The sequence below is a fragment of the Eleutherodactylus coqui genome, chromosome 6, assembly GCF_035609145.1.
Source record: "Eleutherodactylus coqui strain aEleCoq1 chromosome 6, aEleCoq1.hap1, whole genome shotgun sequence".
In the NCBI taxonomy this organism is placed as follows: Eukaryota; Metazoa; Chordata; class Amphibia; order Anura; family Eleutherodactylidae; genus Eleutherodactylus; species Eleutherodactylus coqui.
Genome location: NC_089842.1, coordinates 17,169,618 through 17,189,793, shown reverse-complemented (window position 1 = coordinate 17,189,793; position 20,176 = coordinate 17,169,618). Strand labels below are relative to the sequence as shown.

Below are 20,176 nucleotides of genomic sequence, written 5' to 3'. Positions count from 1 at the left end.
GATTCCCAAATGCACCCACAGATTTTGCCAATTGATGGGGCGGGTCCGTGGCAGAAAGACGTGGATGGTTTTTTTCCCTCGATCAGCTGATTGTAGAGACCACGTGCTCGAGCCAGCGCCATCAGTCAGCGTTCATCAGTCACATGGCTTGAGGGCAGTGAGTCGAATTCAAGTGAATGGGACTGAGCCGCAATACCAGGCACAGTCACTATCCAGTGTACAGAGCTGTGCCCAGTAAGGACTGAAGTGACAGCAGTGTTCACCCGAGCGCCACCTTCAATTTGATCAGCTGACTGGCGGGAATTCTTGGCAAAACCGCGGTGCAATACACGGCTTACCCACGGAATTCAAGTAACACCTTTGTGACCGCGAGAATGTTTCAGATTGTAGCAAATTTGTATCAATACTGCGTTACAGAAGTATCATGGGTCTACCGTACTCTGACTATACGGGCGGGGGGTGTACTGGCCCGCTGGTGGGATGTGTGTCATGGGTCTACCGTACTCTGACTATACGGGCAGGGGGTGTACTGGTCCGCCCGCGGATGGGATGTGTATCATGGGTCTACCGTACTCTGACTATATGGGCGGGGGGTGTACTGGTCTACCCGCTGGTGGGATGTGTATCATGGGTCTACCGTACTGACTATACGGGCAGGGGGTGTACTGGTCCGCCTGTGGATGGGATGTGTATCATGGGTCTACCGCACTCTGACTATACGGGCAGGGGGTGTACTCGCCCGCGGATGGGATGTGTATCATGGGTCTACCGCACTCTGACTATACGGGCAGGGGGTGTACTGGTCCGCCCGCGGATGGGATGTGTATCATGGGTCTGCCGTACTCTGACTATACGGGCAGGGGGTGTACTGGTCCGCCTGCGGATGGGATGTGTATCATGGGTCTGCCGCACTCTGACTATACGGGCAGGGGGTGTACTGGTCCGCCCGCGGATGGGATGTGTATCATGGGTCTGCCGCACTCTGACTATACGGGCAGGGGGTGTACTCGCCCGCGGATGGGATGTGTATCATGGGTCTACCGTACTCTGACTATATGGGCAGCGGGTGTACTGGTCTACCCGCTGGTGGGATGTGTATCTTGGGTCTACCGCACTCTGACTATACGGGCAGCGGGTGTACTGGTCTACCCGCTGGTGGGATGTGTATCATGGGTCTCCCGTACTCTGACTATACGGGCAGGGGGTGTACTGGTCTACCCGCTCGTGGGATGTGTATCATGGGTCTGCCGCACTCTGACTATACGGGCAGGGGGTGTACTGGTCCGCCCGCGGATGGGATGTGTATCATGGGTCTACCGTACTGACTATATGGGCAGGGGGTGTACTGGTCTACCCGCTGGTGGGATGTGTATCATGGGTCTCCCGTACTCTGACTATACGGGCAGGGGGTGTACTGGTCCGCCCGCGGATGTGATGTGTATCGTGGGTCTACCGTAATCTGACTATACGGGCAGCGGGTGTACTGGTCCGCCCGCGGATGGGATGTGTATCGTGGGTCTACCGTACTGACTATATGGGCAGCGGGTGTACTGGTCTACCCGCGGATGGGATGTGTATCATGGGTCTACCGTACTCTGACTATACGGGCGGGGGGTGTACTGGTCTACCCGCGGATGGGATGTGTATCATGGGTCTCCCGTACTCTGACTATACGGGCAGGGGGTGTAGTGGTCCGCCCGCGGATGGGATGTGTATCGTGGGTCTACCGTACTGACTATATGGGCAGCGGGTGTACTGGTCTACCCGCGGATGGGATGTGTATCATGGGTCTACCGTACTCTGACTATACGGGCGGGGGGTGTACTGGTCTACCCGCGGATGGGATGTGTATCATGGGTCTACCGCACTCTGACTATACAGGCAGGGGGTGTACTGGTCCGCCCGCGGATGGGATGTGTATCTTGGGTCTGCCGCACTCTGACTATACGGGCGGGGGGGTGTACTCGCCCGCGGATGGGATGTGTGGATAGTACTCGCACCCCGTCCTTCGAGCACTCCATACACGAGCCTGGCTGGTTACATTATATTACAGCGCCCGTCTCCGGGCGGCGCAGCGTTGGACTCCACATTCCGTCACATTAGTGCTTCCACATCTGCGGTAACCCTACCCCGAGGGCGTCTCCGGTCAGCCGCTTCCTGTCCTCCTCCTTCTGACCGGCCAGAAATAAAGTACCAAAAACGCAGCTCATACGATGGAGGAAGCTGAAGCGCGACGACCCGCAGGGCGGTGGATGAGCCGGACCGCGCCGACTGCAGGAGGCTGAGGGCTCATTCACATCAGAATGCATTATGGTAATCCCCCGGACGACCAGATACGTCCTACGGCAGTTATTATGGGGTCTGGTATTACCCTAAATGGCGCAGAAATGACTGGACTTTAACCCCTTCACTTCCCAGGATCTATCCCCCATCACCCCCCTTACTGCAATGAGGTAGCAAGGTACCATTCCATTGACGGGCAGAGGGGTGGGGGTTCTGAATGGCCCTAGAGCTTCTGCGGCTGACTGCCTATCAAGCCATGCTTGTAGTGTAACCTGCCTGTCAGAAAACAGTACAATGCAATACCATGGTATTACACTATACTTTGTGAGCGACCAAACGAGTACAAGTTCAAGTCCCCCGTGTGGACTGAAAAGTAATGTAAAAGTTAAAGTTCTAAAAAGAAGGAAAGTTTACAAAAACTCTTTTCTACATTTATAATAAAAATCAAAACAACCCCAAAAGCATATTTAGAATCGCTGCGTCCGTAAAAGTCCGATCTACCAAAGTAATGGATGGTTTATGTCGCACGGTGAACGTCGTCTGCAAGAATTGCGTTGTAAAAAAAAAAAAATTTCACTTCACTTTCGGATTAACCGAAAATTAAACAAAAAGAAAAAGGGGTGGAGTCATGAAGGATTTTACGGAAATCTGCGACGGAGACTCCGAGGATCCACGGCCTTACGTGGCAGGAGGAAAGAGACTGGTGAGGTCGGAGCTCCGCGGAGCCTCGTTGTCCCTTCTGCGCCTCCAGTTGCTAGGGAGCCACAACTTCATTGAGAGAACTGGTTGCTAAGAGGTATCCTAGCAACCAGACTGTCAGACAGGACTTGACGACTTATGATGGATCCTCTCCGCTCCGGAGTATGGGGTGACCTGTATATTATGCCCTCTGTGCCATGGTGAGGCTGGCGCCGCCACCTTCCTGATCACTGTGGAAGCGCAAAGCATCACGGCTATTTACTGATGGTGGGATTTAACTTAATCTCGGGCTCTCTGTAAATATTTAGTTTTATACTCCAGTCACTTCCAAAGCTGCATTCACATTTCTTCTGGTTTCCTGTTAGGTTTCAGGACGTAATATCGCTGAGGCTTACCCCTGCTGGTTCGGGTCTGGGCATTGTGGGAGACGTGATGTTTGCACCAGGCACTGTTGAATATAGAAGAGCATCTTCATTCGCCTTCAGAGCTGCATTCACAATTCTTCCACCTTGCTGTTGGCTCAGAATGCCTGCTGTAATGCATTGGGAGAGATGTAACGTTTTATGCCCAGCACTATAATGTAGGCCAGTATGGAAGAAACAGAATAAAAGTTGCCGGTCGCCGCAGTGCAGACTGATTCCATGGGGAGGCAGCAGAGCTTTTGAATGCAGCTCTGGATGTGATAGGAGTATAACCTGCCGATCATCTGTGTATGGCGGTTTCCCAACGCTCTCATCAGGCAGTGGCTTTCTCACCACACAAGACATATACGCTCCCCTGTGTACGGCCATGGATAGGTACAAGGTAAGTACTTGTCGAGTATGTTGAGGATTTGGGATGGTTTGGTGACAGTAGCGTACTGCGAGTGACACGAGGCGCTGTGGGTGGAGCTTTAAATACGGCGTCCTTATATGTCCAGAGACGTTTGCATCATATACAGTATATACTGATATCAGCTAATCCTCTTATTACGCTCCAGTACTGATATATGATGTAAATATCTCTGGAGGTTATATCCGTACTAGAGTGTTATAAGAGGAGCAGCTGATATCACATATATGATGTAAATGCTTCTGGGGGTTATATGTGTATCAGCCGCTCCTGTAACGCTCCAGCACTGATCTAACCTCCAGGGACATTTACATCATATATCAGTACTGGAGCGATATGAGAGGAGCAGGTGATATCCCATATAACCTCCAGAGACGCTTACATCATATATGATATCAGCCGCTCCTCTTATAACGCTCCAGTACTGATATAACCTCCAGGGACATTTACATCATATATCAGTACTGGAGCGATATGAGAGGAGCAGCTGATATCCCATATAACCTCCAGAGACATTTACATCATATATGATATCAGCCGCTCCTCTTATAACGCTCCAGCACTGATATAACCTGCAGACATTTACATCTTGTATGATATCAGCCGCTCCTCTTATAACGCTCCAGTACTGATATAACCTTCAGGGACATTTACATCATATATCAGTACTGGAGCGATATGAGAGGAGCAGGTGATATCCCATATAACCTCCAGAGACATTTACATCATATATGATATCAGCCGCTCCTCTTATAACGCTCCAGCACTGATATAACCTGCAGACATTTACATCTTGTATGATATCAGCCGCTCCTCTTATAACGCTCCAGCACTGATCTAACCTCCAGAGACATTTACATCATATATGATATCAGCCGCTCCTCTTATAACGCTCCAGCACTGATATAACCTCCAGAGACATTTACATCATATATGATATCAGCCGCTCCTCTTATAACGCTCCAGCACTGATATAACCTCCAGGGACATTTACATCATGTATGATATCAGCCGCTCCTCTTATAACGCTCCAGTACTGATATAACCTGCAGACATTTACATCATATATCAGTACTGGAGCGTTAAAAGAGGACAGCACTGAAATGGCTGATAACAGGGAGTAATAATTTGTCATTATCCTCCGATATTTCCTTGTATATATTGCGCCCCGGACCCCCCTTCTTCCCCATTCTGTGATTGCAGCCCCTCCGGACGGTTCTACATCCTGCGGGGGTCCGCTCTCCCGGTCCGGGACGTGATTGGGATTGTTTCTCCGGCGGACGTCTCTCACATCACGTCTTCACCAGCTGCGGGCGGTCGTAGGATTTATTTCGTGTTATGGGCTGTGGGGGCGTAGAATGACCCCCGTGAGAAGATCGGCATTAATGGGATTACCAGCCTAACCCGTCGGCTCTGCTCTTCTCATCAGCGCTGCTGCATTAGTTCATTCTACACGTCCGCTGTCTCTTTAAACAGGTAGTCAGCATCCAGGCAGCCGCTAGAGCGGGCGATCTCCATGTCTGCTCTGGCGCCGTCTGACGGGGGTCATTCCCGGTAAACCATCGCCGTCCTCTGCTGATGAGATGTTCGGCCGTCGTTGCGATAATTGCTTTATCCTTGTTTGCATGGAGCTAATTGTTCATTTGTATCCGCCGGCGGCGGTCCAAGACTACCGGTGATGGCACGAGGCACAGAATGCCTCACTGAAGTTCTAGCGGCACGTCGGGCGAGTACCATGCCGCTGGCATGGCATCAATCTGCAGAATTGTGCGCAGTTTCAGAAATGCATATACCAGTAGGCCACACAACCTGCCAAGAGGGGAGAGCCGTGCCCGGGACTTGTGGCATGATGGATGGGTATGGGGGCAACGGCAGAGTCATGGACTGGAACTGGTGACCCCGCTGAGGAGGGTGGAGGACAAGGGGAAAGACGTGACCGCCAGCGAATGAGCTGACTGATCGGCACGGGGGAAGCTGTGGCCCGACTAGGGGTCACGCGGGCACAAGGGCAGAGTCGTGGGCCGGGAAATGAGGGCACAGGGGGGAGACCTGACTGCATAGAGGCAAGGGGAGATCCGTGAGCCAACTACCTAAGAGGGAAGAGCTGTGGATCAGGAACTAGGTAGCAGGCTGAGGGGGGCAAGGGGAGCAAAGGGACCTGAATGAAGGGCAAGGGTGGCAAGGAGAGAGCTGTGGACCAAGACTGCTTACCTGATTGAGGGGCCAGGGGGCACAGGACAACATAACTGATGGGCAGCGAATAGTGACCCCCGGGGGGCAGGCAGCAGGATAGAAGATTTTTATATTTTTGTTAAAAAATTGAAAAATTACATAAGCGTTCGCTCTGCGACCCGGTAAAGCTCCCAGCGTCCAACGCGCCACTTCGACTAACGGAGAGGTTGGGAGTCGCCTCTGTACAGTAGTGACCGCAGCGGGCATCGCCGCTTCTACTCCACATACCAGGGAGCTGTCACCTCTCAGCTTTCACTGCTGACCAGAGCGACAACCTGATACCCGACCGGCTCTGCTATTCCGTGCCTCAGCACATTCCAGCATCTACCAGCCCGGGCCAAGTGGGAGGCACCGCAGGGAGCCCGGTGCCATCCTTACAGGACCCAGGCTGCTCCGTATGGAACGTGTGTCTGATGTCCAGATGCTGCAAAACAGGGAGCTCACTTTATGGTAGATGGGGCTGGGGAAGAATCAGCAGCTCAAATACTTGCACCCTCGCCCCTCAAGACCCACAATGGGGTGGAGCAAGATTGTCTGGGGGGGGGGGGGGAGCGTGATATTGCGCGGTTGCACTCAGTCCTGATTGCTGCCTTTGGGGACCCCTTTAATGTGGATTTTCCGGGCTGTAATAGGAGTCTGATGCATAATATATGAGAACGTACCGTCCAAACAAACCCTCAGCTGTGAGAAGTCTCCGGCTCCGTTCAGTCCACTTCCACCGTGGATTCTCATTCCTGGTCACAATCTGCGCCGACGGTGCGAATTTTGATGCAGAAATGCTGCAGATTTTGCCACGGATTGAAATAGTTGAAAATGAGTGAAACCCCTTAACGACTCGAGTGTCTTTGTAATTTAGTAGAATTAATTAGAGAGCGTTGCTTATTGCGGCTCCGTCCTGCAGGGGGAGCTGCGGGTGACAGTAGGGGTAACGGTTGGCGTCACTACGGAATGGTTCCCGACTGCCGACAGAGCGGCCACAGCGCATATTGCTCGCAGCGCGGCGTCCCGCCGACCCCCTCGCGGATGGGAGTGTTGGCAGCGGATGAAAGGGAAGGCCGATTTCCTCGCTGCCTTTAACAAGGGGAGAAAAATGATGCTTAGAGAGATAAACATCCCGTCAGTAAGATAAACAGCGCGCAGCATGTGGACGAGGCAGGGGGCGCTGCTGACCTCCCTCCGGCGCTGCAACGTAACCTGCCATGGTCTGTGAGCAGCTGCGTCTCCAGCCTGATGTGTCCAGCGCTCTGCTGCTTGTATCTGCCCCCTGTATACGGCCCCGCCGCTCTGTTCCTCGGATCTGGCCCCTGTAGACGGCCCCGCCGCTCTGTTCCTCGGATCTGGCCCCTGTAGACGGCCCAGCCGCTCTGTTCCTCGGATCTGGCCCCTGTAGACGGCCCCGCCGCTCTGTTCCTCGGATCTGGCCCCTGTAGACGGCCCCAGCGCTCTGTTCCTCGTATCTGGCCCCTGTAGACGGCCCCGCCGCTCTGTTCCTCGGATCTGGCCCCTGTATAAGGCCCCGCCGCTCTGTTCCTCGGATCTGGCCCCTGTAGACGGCCCCGCCGCTCTGTTCCTCGTATCTGGCCCTTGTATAAGGCCCCGCCGCTCTGTTCCTCGGATCTGGCCCCTGTAGACGGCCCCGCCGCTCTGTTCCTCGGATCTGGCCCCTGTAGACGGCCCCGCCGCTCTGTTCCTCGGATCTGGCCCCTGTAGACGGCCCCGCCGCTCTGTTCCTCGGATCTGGCCCCTGTAGACGGCCCCGCCGCTCTGTTCCTCGGATCTGGCCCCTGTAGACGGCCCCGCCGCTCTGTTCCACGGATCTGGCCCCTGTAGACGGCCCCGCCGCTCTGTTCCTCGGATCTGGCCCCTGTAGACGGCCCCGCCGCTCTGTTCCTCGGATCTGGCCCCTGTAGACGGCCCCAGCGCTCTGTTCCTCGTATCTGGCCCCTGTAGACGGCCCCGCCGCTCTGTTCCTCGGATCTGGCCCCTGTATAAGGCCCCGCCGCTCTGTTCCTCGGATCTGGCCCCTGTAGACGGCCCCGCCGCTCTGTTCCTCGTATCTGGCCCTTGTATAAGGCCCCGCCGCTCTGTTCCTCGGATCTGGCCCCTGTAGACGGCCCCGCCGCTCTGTTCCTCGGATCTGGCCCCTGTAGACGGCCCCGCCGCTCTGTTCCTCGGATCTGGCCCCTGTAGACGGCCCCGCCGCTCTGTTCCTCGGATCTGGCCCCTGTAGACGGCCCCGCCGCTCTGTTCCTCGGATCTGGCCCCTGTAGACGGCCCCGCCGCTCTGTTCCACGGATCTGGCCCCTGTAGACGGCCCCGCCGCTCTGTTCCTCGGATCTGGCCCCTGTAGACGGCCCCGCCGCTCTGGTCCTCGCATCTGGCCCCTGTAGACGGCCCCGCCGCTCTGGTCTCGCATCTGGCCCCTGTAGACGGCCCCGCCGCTCTGGTCCTCGCATCTGGCCCCTGTAGACGGCCCCGCCGCTCTGGTCCTCGCATCTGGCCCCTGTAGACGGCCCCGCCGCTCTGGTCCTCGCATCTGGCCCCTGTAGACGGCCCCGCCGCTCTGTTCCTCGGATCTGGCCCCTGTAGACGGCCCCAGCGCTCTGTTCCTCGGATCTGGCCCCTGTAGACGGCCCCGCCGCTCTGTTCCTCGGATCTGGCCCCTGTAGACGGCCCCGCCGCTCTGTTCCTCGGATCTGGCCCTTGTATAAGGCCCCGCCGCTCTGTTCCTCGGATCTGGCCCCTGTAGACGGCCCCGCCGCTCTGTTCCTCGGATCTGGCCCCTGTAGACGGCCCCGCCGCTCTGTTCCTCGTATCTGGCCCTTGTATAAGGCCCCGCCGCTCTGTTCCTCGGATCTGGCCCCTGTAGACGGCCCCGCCGCTCTGTTCCTCGGATCTGGCCCCTGTAGACGGCCCCGCCGCTCTGTTCCTCGGATCTGGCCCCTGTAGACGGCCCCGCGGCTCTGTTCCTCGGATCTGGCCCCTGTAGACGGCCCCGCGGCTCTGTTCCTCGGATCTGGCCCCTGTAGACGGCCCCGCGGCTCTGTTCCTCGGATCTGGCCCCTGTAGACGGCCCCGCCGCTCTGTTCCTCGGATCTGGCCCCTGTAGACGGCCCCGCCGCTCTGTTCCTCGGATCTGGCCCCTGTAGACGGCCCCGCCTCTCTGTTCCTCGGATCTGGCCCCTGTAGACGGCCCCGCCGCTCTGTTCCTCGGATCTGGCCCCTGTAGACGGCCCCGCCGCTCTGTTCTTCGGATCTGGCCCCTGTAGACGGCCCCGCCGCTCTGTTCCTCGGATCTGGCCCCTGTAGACGGCCCCGCCGCTCTGGTCTCGCATCTGGCCCCTGTAGACGGCCCCGCCGCTCTGGTCCTCGCATCTGGCCCCTGTAGACGGCCCCGCCGCTCTGGTCCTCGCATCTGGCCCCCGTAGACGGCCCCGCCGCTCTGGTCCTCGCATCTGGCCCCCGTAGACGGCCCCGCCGCTCTGGTCCTCGCATCTGGCCCCCGTAGACGGCCCCGCCGCTCTGGTCCTCGCATCTGGCCCCCGTAGACGGCCCCGCCGCTCTGGTCCTCGCATCTGGCCCCCGTAGACGGCCCCGCCGCTCTGGTCCTCGCATCTGGCCCCCGTAGACGGCCCCGCCGCTCTGGTCCTCGCATCTGGCCCCCGTAGACGGCCCCGCCGCTCTGGTCCTCGCATCTGGCCCCCGTAGACGGCCCCGCCGCTCTGGTCCTCGCATCTGGCCCCCGTAGACGGCCCCGCCGCTCTGGTCCTCGCATCTGGCCCCCGTAGACGGCCCCGCCGCTCTGGTCCTCGCATCTGGCCCCCGTAGACGGCCCCGCCGCTCTGGTCCTCGCATCTGGCCCCCGTAGACGGCCCCGCCGCTCTGGTCCTCGCATCTGGCCCCCGTAGACGGCCCCGCCGCTCTGGTCCTCGCATCTGGCCCCCGTAGACGGCCCCGCCGCTCTGGTCCTCGCATCTGGCCCCCGTAGACGGCCCCGCCGCTCTGGTCCTCGCATCTGGCCCCCGTAGACGGCCCCGCCGCTCTGGTCCTCGCATCTGGCCCCCGTAGACGGCCCCGCCGCTCTGGTCCTCGCATCTGGCCCCCGTAGACGGCCCCGCCGCTCTGGTCCTCGCATCTGGCCCCCGTAGACGGCCCCGCCGCTCTGGTCCTCGCATCTGGCCCCCGTAGACGGCCCCGCCGCTCTGGTCCTCGCATCTGGCCCCCGTAGACGGCCCCGCCGCTCTGGTCCTCGCATCTGGCCCCCGTAGACGGCCCCGCCGCTCTGGTCCTCGCATCTGGCCCCCGTAGACGGCCCCGCCGCTCTGGTCCTCGCATCTGGCCCCCGTAGACGGCCCCGCCGCTCTGGTCCTCGGATCTGGCCCCCGTAGACGGCCCCGCCGCTCTGGTCCTCGGATCTGGCCCCCGTAGACGGCCCCGCCGCTCTGGTCCTCGGATCTGGCCCCCGTAGACGGCCCCGCCGCTCTGGTCCTCGGATCTGGCCCCCGTAGACGGCCCCGCCGCTCTGTTCCTCGGATCTGGCCCCTGTAGACGGCCCCGCCGCTCTGGTCCTCGCATCTGGCCCCTGTAGACGGCCCCGCCGCTCTGGTCTCGCATCTGGCCCCTGTAGACGGCCCCGCCGCTCTGGTCCTCGCATCTGGCCCCTGTAGACGGCCCCGCCGCTCTGGTCCTCGCATCTGGCCCCCGTAGACGGCCCCGCCGCTCTGGTCCTCGCATCTGGCCCCCGTAGACGGCCCCGCCGCTCTGTTCCTCGGATCTGGCCCCTGTAGAGGGCCCCGCCGCTCTGGTCCTCGCATCTGGCCCCCGTAGACGGCCCCGCCGCTCTGGTCTCGCATCTGGCCCCCGTAGACGGCCCCGCCGCTCTGGTCCTCGCATCTGGCCCCCGTAGACGGCCCCGCCGCTCTGGTCCTCGCATCTGGCCCCCGTAGACGGCCCCGCCGCTCTGGTCCTCGCATCTGGCCCCCGTAGACGGCCCCGCCGCTCTGGTCCTCGCATCTGGCCCCCGTAGACGGCCCCGCCGCTCTGGTCCTCGCATCTGGCCCCCGTAGACGGCCCCGCCGCTCTGGTCCTCGCATCTGGCCCCCGTAGACGGCCCCGCCGCTCTGGTCCTCGCATCTGGCCCCCGTAGACGGCCCCGCCGCTCTGGTCCTCGCATCTGGCCCCCGTAGACGGCCCCGCCGCTCTGGACCTCGCATCTGGCCCCCGTAGACGGCCCCGCCGCTCTGGTCCTCGCATCTGGCCCCCGTAGACGGCCCCGCCGCTCTGGTCCTCGCATCTGGCCCCTGTAGACGGCCCCGCCGCTCTGTACCTCGTATCTGGCCCTTGTATAAGGCCCCGCCGCTCTGTTCCTCGTATCTGGCCCCTGTAGACGGCCCCGCCGCTCTGTACCTCGTATCTGGCCCTTGTATAAGGCCCCGCCGCTCTGTTCCTCGTATCTGGCCCCTGTAGACGGCCCCGCCGCTCTGTTCCTCGTATCTGGCCCTTGTATAAGGCCCCGCGGCTCTGTTCCTCGGATCTGGCCCCTGTAGACGGCCCCGCGGCTCTGTTCCTCGGATCTGGCCCCTGTAGACGGCCCCGCGGCTCTGTTCCTCGGATCTGGCCCCTGTAGACGGCCCCGCCGCTCTGTTCCTCGGATCTGGCCCCCGTAGACGGCCCCGCCGCTCTGTTCCTCGGATCTGGCCCCCGTAGACGGCCCCGCCGCTCTGGTCCTCGGATCTGGCCCCCGTAGACGGCCCCGCCGCTCTGGTCCTCGGATCTGGCCCCCGTAGACGGCCCCGCCGCTCTGGTCCTCGGATCTGGCCCCCGTAGACGGCCCCGCCGCTCTGGTCCTCGGATCTGGCCCCCGTAGACGGCCCCGCCGCTCTGGTCCTCGGATCTGGCCCCCGTAGACGGCCCCGCCGCTCTGGTCCTCGGATCTGGCCCCCGTAGACGGCCCCGCCGCTCTGGTCCTCGGATCTGGCCCCCGTAGACGGCCCCGCCGCTCTGGTCCTCGGATCTGGCCCCCGTAGACGGCCCCGCCGCTCTGGTCCTAGGATCTGGCCCCCGTAGACGGCCCCGCCGCTCTGGTCCTAGGATCTGGCCCCCGTATACGGACCTGCCCATCCTTCATGGGTATCACTAAAGTTCACACCCTGTTTTTTTACATCAGGGAATCCCATGCACAGCAATGCTTTGATAAGTACTGATGATGACAAATGTGGCAACAGGTCCTAGAGGATCCACCATTCACAGTAGGTGATGGTCACAGCTCACCTCTTCCCCCTCCCTGCACACATCATGCCCATATCACACACTCCTATAGAAATGTATAGGTGATGGTCACAGCTCACTTCTTCCCCCTCCCTGCACAGAGCATGCCCACAACACATACTCCTATACAAATCTATAGGTGATGGTCACAGCTCACCACAGTTCCATACACAGGTCACAGAGCAAATGCCCACAACGCTCTCCTGTAGAGGTTAGTGACCCTCCAGCTCTGGACAAACCAAGATGGCTGCCCCAAATTTGTGACAGCGGAGATCCGCCCGTGGACAGGCAGCCTAATGCAGACATTGTCGCTCGTTTACACATTGTGTGAAAGCAGCGATCGTTGAGTCGTTAACAATCATTATTACGGTGACTGCGAACGACTGAGCGGTTTACGAGCGAACGATTAGTCTGCCCGTCTAAATCGCCGCATTCGGGAGAAGCCTTAGACCGCTGCTGCCTACTAATACGTAGTGAACGCCAGGCAGTCGGACAAGTGGTGCCGCCATCTTTGCTCGTCCAGGACTGCGGGGTCGCTTTAAGACCCCGCCAGTGTGCTCCTATCGAGGCTGCGGCACAGAACGGCACGGCGATGCCATTATTACCTCTAGTGGCCAGTGTGAGAACTGCAGGATATGTGCAGTATTTTTTCAATATACGTATCAAGCCGCGTTCTTTGGCGCCCGGGTCGTCTTTCGCCGCTGACCGCTACAAGCATAATCCATTCTTCTAATGAATCCGCTCGCATTATGTGGCCGGAGTATGAGCGTCTCGGATTCGTAATGTTGCCCTCCAATGAGCACCGCGGCTCGATGCGGTCTGCCACGGTTTTCTTCTTGATCTTGGCGGTCCAAGGAATCCGTAGGAGTTTCCTCCAGCACCAAAGTTAGAAGGCATCCATCTTCCCCCGGTCCGTTGTTTTCAATCTCCAACCTTCGCAGCCGTAACTTGTGATTGGAGAGATGATTGTGTCGACTGTCCGGCGCTTCGTTGCGAGGCTCATGTCTTCGCTTTCGGTTTCCCGTCCTCCATTGCGGTCGAAGATGAAGTCTTAAGCTGCTTGGATTTGTTGCTTGCTGATTTTCCTGCACTGTTCCCGGCGGTCGCCACCATCTCGGGGGTCTTAATAGCCAAGTCTTGGCCGCTGCTTCACTTCCTTAATATCAGTCGTTGAAGATCTTCCTGACTTCCGGCCACAAGGTTGGATCATCTGCAGATCTGAGACGGGGGAGGTTTCTTCCACCGATCTTGGATTCGTCTAGACCGCATTGCCTCAAGATCTCCTCGGCATACAGGCTGTGGGGTGCCGGGGATAAGACGCAGCCTTGGCGGACGCCTTCCTGGTCACCGTCGGAGGTCCTGACCATTGGGGGTCCTGACTGTTGCCTCTTGGTTGGCATAGGACTCCCATTTGTCTTCCGCATGGCCGCAGCGTGTTCGATGCCAGGGCAGGCTAAAGCCCATGGCCGCCGCCTCCTGGCGTACGGGGCCTTGTCCAACGATCCATCGGTCTCTTGTTCGTCTTCCTTTGCGACCGGCAGCGCGTGCGTCGGGGAGTTCCCCATCCGCTGTCACGTGTTTGTATAATCCTCAGTAGGTTCTTCCTGCATGCGATATGACTGTTATCGCGCCGTCGTTGGGCACTTGTTGGCCGTTCTCTCAGGTTCCTTTTTTTTTAGTAAGACTTTTCTTGCCCGTTTTTTGGCTGTTATTTTCGGTTCCCCAGATTTTGCGCCGGAGTGCGGTCGGCGCCCGGACTGGCGAGGCTCGAGCCGCTCGGTAGGCGTGCAGTCAAGAGCTGGATATATACAACTTCCGCACCCGGGTCTGGTTCTCCGCAGACCCGTTTGGTGCCCGGACTGGCTTCCATCGCCGCCGCCGGCTGTCAGCGTTGTGTCATACGGTTAAGCCGCCATGATTGCTTTGATCATCATCAGATACCGTTGATCAGTGCCGTCTTGCGCCCCCGCCAGGTCACAGCGGGGATTTTCTGGGTCACGTAGCGCCTGATAACATCAGGAAATGACTGCAGGCGGATAACTTGAGCCGCTGCGCCGGGATCCCCGCAGGTGCGGCTCCACCATCCTCCGCACGGCTCCAGCGCTGCAGCTGCGAGGGTCTCTGCTGGGGGGCCGAGATTAATGATGTCATGTGGGGTCACCGGGCTGTGGGAGAGCTGCTGCCGTTATCACACCGTGTGATATCACTTCCCATACCCTTCACATACATCATCTACCGGGCGGCCATGGACGTGCGACAGTGTTGTGGGGGCTTCCTGTGACCCCCGAGTGTGCGGCCGACGGGTGACAAGACCGTCCATCTAATCACCACAACTCTCATCATTTGTATATCTGCCAGAGATGGAACCGCATGCCGGGGTCTGCAGCAGAACAACAACTTCTGGGGACGGAGGGTTATCTGACAGCGTATATGGACTGTATGTAGCATATATATATATCGCACCCCCTGCGCAGTATCGCCGTCTCCAGATGTCTGCGGTTCGGGGGATCTGCCCTTTATTTCCTGTCCACACGTTTCTCCGTCCCGTTTCCTCTTTCTGCGCCTTGCGTTGCGTCGTCTTCTCACGTTCGCTGACTTCCTCCTTCAGTCCTTCCGTGTCCAGAAGCCACACGTGACCTTTAACCTCTCGCTTGCAGTTTTGAAGGGTTATATGCTGAGTAGCCCGGCAGGTCTTGTACTCCAGTCCCTTCCAGAGCTGCAGCCGCTCTTCTGCTGGCCTCCGCTGGCTCTTACCTCTCCGTTCCGCTGTGGGCGCTGTAGCACGTATGTAGCTGTATGTTGGCATCACGTGTGACTTACCCCCTCGGGTTACAGAATAATGCCCGGATACGTCTGGAGCATATAACAACCACATTCCAAGGAGAAGCCAGCAGGATTGTGAATGCAGCTCTGGATGTGACTAGAGTGTCGTGCCTCAGCTCATTCACAGAGGCATGAATACACCCGATGGTACACAGGGCATAAAACCCATGGAGTTCAGTGGGGCGATTCACACAAACAGTTTGCCGATTGTGGTGCAAATTATACACAGGATGCAGCATGAAGATTGCTTGCCGTGCATGTCTGTGGGCAGCGGGCGCTGCACCGCGTAAGGTTGTGGGCACTGGAGGGGGCACTGTATGGGGTGTGGGCACTGGAGGGGGCACTATATGGGGTGTGGGTGCTACCGGGGGCACTGTATGGGGTGTGGGCACTACCGGGGGCACTGTATGGGGTGTGGGCACTACCGGGGGCACTATGATCACCTGATTAGATGACCCTCCGCTGTCCGCCTTCCCCCTCCGCTGTCCGTCGCCCCCTCCAGTTTACAAGCCATGGCTTCTGAGAGGGAAGCAATTTGTCAGCCAAGAATAAACGCTCCATTAGATTACATAAGTATGGCAGTGGTGAGCACAGATACCCGGGGTGTGCGCTTGGCATGTCTGTGGGTAAACACTGCCAGGACCCCGGGGTCACAATGTGCTGATCCCATACTTTCCCAGTCTTATCTCTGCTGCAGGAGGAGAGCAGCGCCACCTGCTGGAGGATGCTGCAATAGCTCCCTCTTGCCAGAGCTCATACTAGATAGAGGCTTCCTGCAAACCGCGAGCCTCCGAATGTTATCCGTATTTACTGAGGGGCTCCCATCACGTAATGTACCGCCGCGTCCTATCTGTAGGCTGTGCAGGTGGGGGCGCTGCAGGCAGTGGTCTGGGGCTGTCGGATAGTTTATGGCACGGTCGGGGGAGGGAGTGGAGGGTTTTGGTGACGCTTCAGACTTTTATTTTACTTTCTTCTACTTTTTGTCTTGCAGAGTGACCAGCAGTTGGACTGTGCCTTGGATTTAATGAGGCGTCTCCCTCCACAACAGATCGAGAAGAACCTCAGTGACCTCATTGACTTGGTAAGAACAGTCGTCTTCATCTGTAAGTCCTCCGCTCCGCCCCTCCTAGGTCGGCTCTAGGGCCCCCCGCCGCTCCGCCCCTCCTAGGTCGGCTCTAGGGCCCCCCCGCCGCTCCGCCCCTCCTAGGTCGGCTCTAGGGCCCCCCGCCGCTCCGCCCCTCCTAGGTCGGCTCTAGGGCCCCCCGCCGCTCCGCCCCTCCTAGGTCGGCTCTAGGGCCCCCCGCCGCTCCGCCCCTCCTAGGTCGGCTCTAGGGCCCCCCGCCGCTCCGCCCCTCCTAGGTCGGCTCTAGGGCCCCCCGCCGCTCCGCCCCTCCTAGGTCGGCTCTAGGGCCCCCCGCCGCTCCGCCCCTCCTAGGTCGGCTCTAGGGCCCCCCGCCGCTCCGCCCCTCCTAGGTCGGCTCTAGGGCCCCCCGCCGCTCCGCCCCTCCTAGGTCGGCTCTAGGGCCCCCCGCCGCTCCGCCCCTCCTAGGTCGGCTCTAGGGCCCCCCGCCGCTCCGCCCCTCCTAGGTCGGCTCTAGGGCCCCCCGCCGCTCCGCCCCTCCTAGGTCGGCTCTAGGGCCCCCCGCCGCTCCGCCCCTCCTAGGTCGGCTCTAGGGCCCCCCGCCGCTCCGCCCCTCCTAGGTCGGCTCTAGGGCCCCCCGCCGCTCCGCCCCTCCTAGGTCGGCTCTAGGGCCCCCCGCCGCTCCGCCCCTCCTAGGTCGGCTCTAGGGCCCCCCCGCCGCTCCTAGGTCGGCTCTAGGGCCCCCCCGCCGCTCCTAGGTCGGCTCTAGGGTCTCCCTGCCGCTCCGCCCCTCTAAAAGTAGAAAAGGCCCTTAAATCTTGTAGGACTTTTGTGATATTCCATCACTTGGAGGGGAATTCTGGGACTTTATTTTTTTTCTATTGATGCTGTTTGAATAATTCCTACTGATCAGCTAATTCCTGGGCTGCTGTCAGTGCAGGAAGCAAAAAGCACCGACCACAGCGCAGTGGCCCGGGCCGGTACTGCAGCGCACTGAATTCAACCTGGGCGCTATGTTCAGTGCCTTCTGCTGCCTGCAGTGACGGCGAACTACGCTGATCATCTATTAATGACCTGAAAGTCATCAATAGAAAAATGTAGACCGTCCCAGAATACATCCTAAGCCGCCTTCCATAATCTCTTTACTTCTCCAGTAAGCAGATTCTTGCATTATGCAGGTGTCGTCTCTCTGCTGCCCCCTTCAGGCGGGGCTCTATAATCAAATCGTTCAGCAAGTGAGACTGAAAAACAAGCGTATTCTGTACCTCGTGGCCTCCGCACAACGTTCCCAGACTGTTTACCATCATTAGCGGAGCCTCCTGGCGCGGCCGCCGTCACGTTCCCAGCGCTGATAATTAGATCACATTAACCGCCCTGTCAGTCACACGTCTCGTGATCCTCATCGGCCGGGGGCGAGAGCGTGACTGCAGCGAGACGGACCGGAACTAATCCGGAACGTCATTCATATCCTCTTATTGAAGCCGTGGATTGTGGCCTTTATCTCAGGGAGGAACCGCTGCCACAGGTAGAAGGGGGTCTCCGCCAACTGCAGCCTGTGCACCCCTGGGGGCGGCCATTGCTGTGCTTACCGTCCCTGTAAACCTGAACTCTACACTTAAGATATTTAGGGTGTGCGTTCACACATGCGGTAGTAGATTTGGTGCACCGAAGTCCCCACATGTGAACGCACGCCTAACCCCTTAGTAACACGGCCCGTTTTGGCCCTAAGGACGCAACAATGTTTGGGGGTTTATCTCCACTTTTCAGAAGCCATAACTTTTATTTCTCCATCGCCGCGGCCGTACGACGGCTTGTTGCTTGCGGGGCGAGCTGACGTTTCTATTGTTACCGTTTTGGGAAATGTATAACTTTTTTGATTGCTTCACTTTCTAGTTTTTTGTTTTTTTTTAGTGTTTGCCGTGCGGGATAAAAATACGCTCAATTTACGGAACGTTTCGATTCAAACATGCGTTTTGTGTTTTTTTGTCTTTTTTTTTTTTTAACGAAGATGGAAAAGGGCGCAAAAAATGTTTAGGGTTTATATTTTCATTTCTATAACCCCGCCCCCCCAGCTTTTTATGTCCCTGTAGGGAACTTGAACCAGTAAACCGAATGGCGCTCATAGGCCACGGCAGACCCGAGCGCCATTATATGACAATCCATCGGCGCACTGTGGTTACAGAGACCAGTGACCTCACAGAGGGGGCGCTTTCCCTCTGTGAACCCTTTACTTGCCACAATCCACATCGGTCGTGGCATGTAAGGGGTTAACACTGGGGGGAAAAGTGTTCTTGTCGATCCCTGCTTTTGAGCCAGTGCCATTCATTAGGTGTAAGTGTACATCATGGGCAGGGAACTGCTTGCCAGCTGGGGCGTAGATTGATGCCCTTGGGCAGGAAGGGGTTAAAGGAACTTTCTGCAGTTACATTGTTGCCCCGTCATAAGCTTTGCCATCAGTTAGTATGGGGGGTGCCGGACACAGCTGCATTGTCAGTGGGGCAACCCTTTAGGCATCCCCAGTGGCTCCCCAACATACATGGCCTACATTTCCCCCAATCTCTACGGCATTTCCTTCTCTTGTCCTTGCGGGGGGCGGCGGGAGGGGGTCTTCGCTCCCCCTTTGTTTCCTTCATACATCACCACTTAAATGTTGTAGGTGGAGAGCGATTGCAAGAAACCTCCGGGCTCCATTGTAAGGAGATCTGTGGAGCCGCGCCGGAGCCTCCTGTCCACTTCCCACCTGTCAGCCGTGACCGCTTGGATGCTTTCATTTCCCTCTTGCTCCATATACCCGCCCGCCATCTCTTAGGGATCCGGTTTCTGCCCCGGACAATGGCCACAGTCTTGTACCGTCGGTCTTGTACTAGTTAAATTTAATTAAGTTTGTTCACATACCTGGCTGAGTGGGGCGGGGGAGGGGGCCGCGGCTCCAGGTATGACAAGAGAAACCTTGTTCCGCACACGGCTATCAGAATCTCATTAACTTCTTTCAATTTGTCTTCTCTTTGTGTTCCACCTCTTTGAATGTCCCCTGAAGACTTTCTGAAGTTTCATTGTTACCCCCTCCCCAATTTCATCCGGAGATTTCCGTACCCTTTACCACCCAACCTCTCGGCGCTGATAGGCGATCTTTCCACACACCATGCTAATACATGACCTGTACATGCTCTCTAGCCCACCCAAGTCTGAGACCCCCCCCAACCCCACAACCAGGTGCAGTATAGTCAGTCCATAGTGAGAGCGGCCGCTGGTTTTGGTTTGCTAATTTCTTTCATCTGCATACAAGTTCCTTTCTTGAGCACTGGAGTAATCACTGATCATGTATTATACTGCAGAGCTGCACTCACTATTCTGCTGGTGGAGTCACTGTGTACATACATTACTTATCCTGTACTGCTCCTGAGTTACATCCTGTATTATACTGCAGAGCTGCACTCACTATTCTGCTGGTGAAGTCACTGTGTACATACATTACTTATCCTGTACTGATCCTAAGATACAAGCCTGCATTATACTCCAGAGCTGCACTCCCTATTCTGCTGGTGGAGTCACTGTGTACATATATTACTTATCCTGTACTGCTCCTGAGTTACATCCTGTATTATACTCCAGAGCTGTACTCACTATTCTGCTGGTGGAGTCACTGTGTACATAGTTTACTTATCCTGTACTGATCCTAAGATACAAGCCTGCATTATACTCCAGAGCTGCACTCACTATTCTGATGATGGAGTTACTGTGTACATACATTACTTATCCTGTACTGATCCTAAGATACAAGCCTGCATTATACCCCAGAGCTGCACTCACTATTCTGCTGGTGAAGTCACTGTGTACATACATTACTTATCCTGTACTGATCCCGAGTTACATCCTGTATTATACTCCAGAGCTGCACTCACTATTCTGCTGGTGGAGTCACTGTGTACATAGATTACTTATCCTGTACTGATCCTGAGT

The 20,176-nt window shown here is 57.9% G+C and overlaps 1 protein-coding gene across 2 annotated transcripts in view; it reads left to right on the top strand.

Annotated features, from left to right (window-relative positions):
• Window positions 1–20,176, top strand: part of CAPZB (capping actin protein of muscle Z-line subunit beta) — a 45,546-nt gene that overhangs the window by 6,556 nt on the left and 18,814 nt on the right. For both annotated transcript variants that reach the window (XM_066606362.1, XM_066606363.1), the window contains exon 2: window positions 16,127–16,216. In XM_066606362.1, the coding sequence (XP_066462459.1) occupies window positions 16,127–16,216 (90 nt within the window). The remainder of the gene's footprint in view (window positions 1–16,126; window positions 16,217–20,176) is intronic.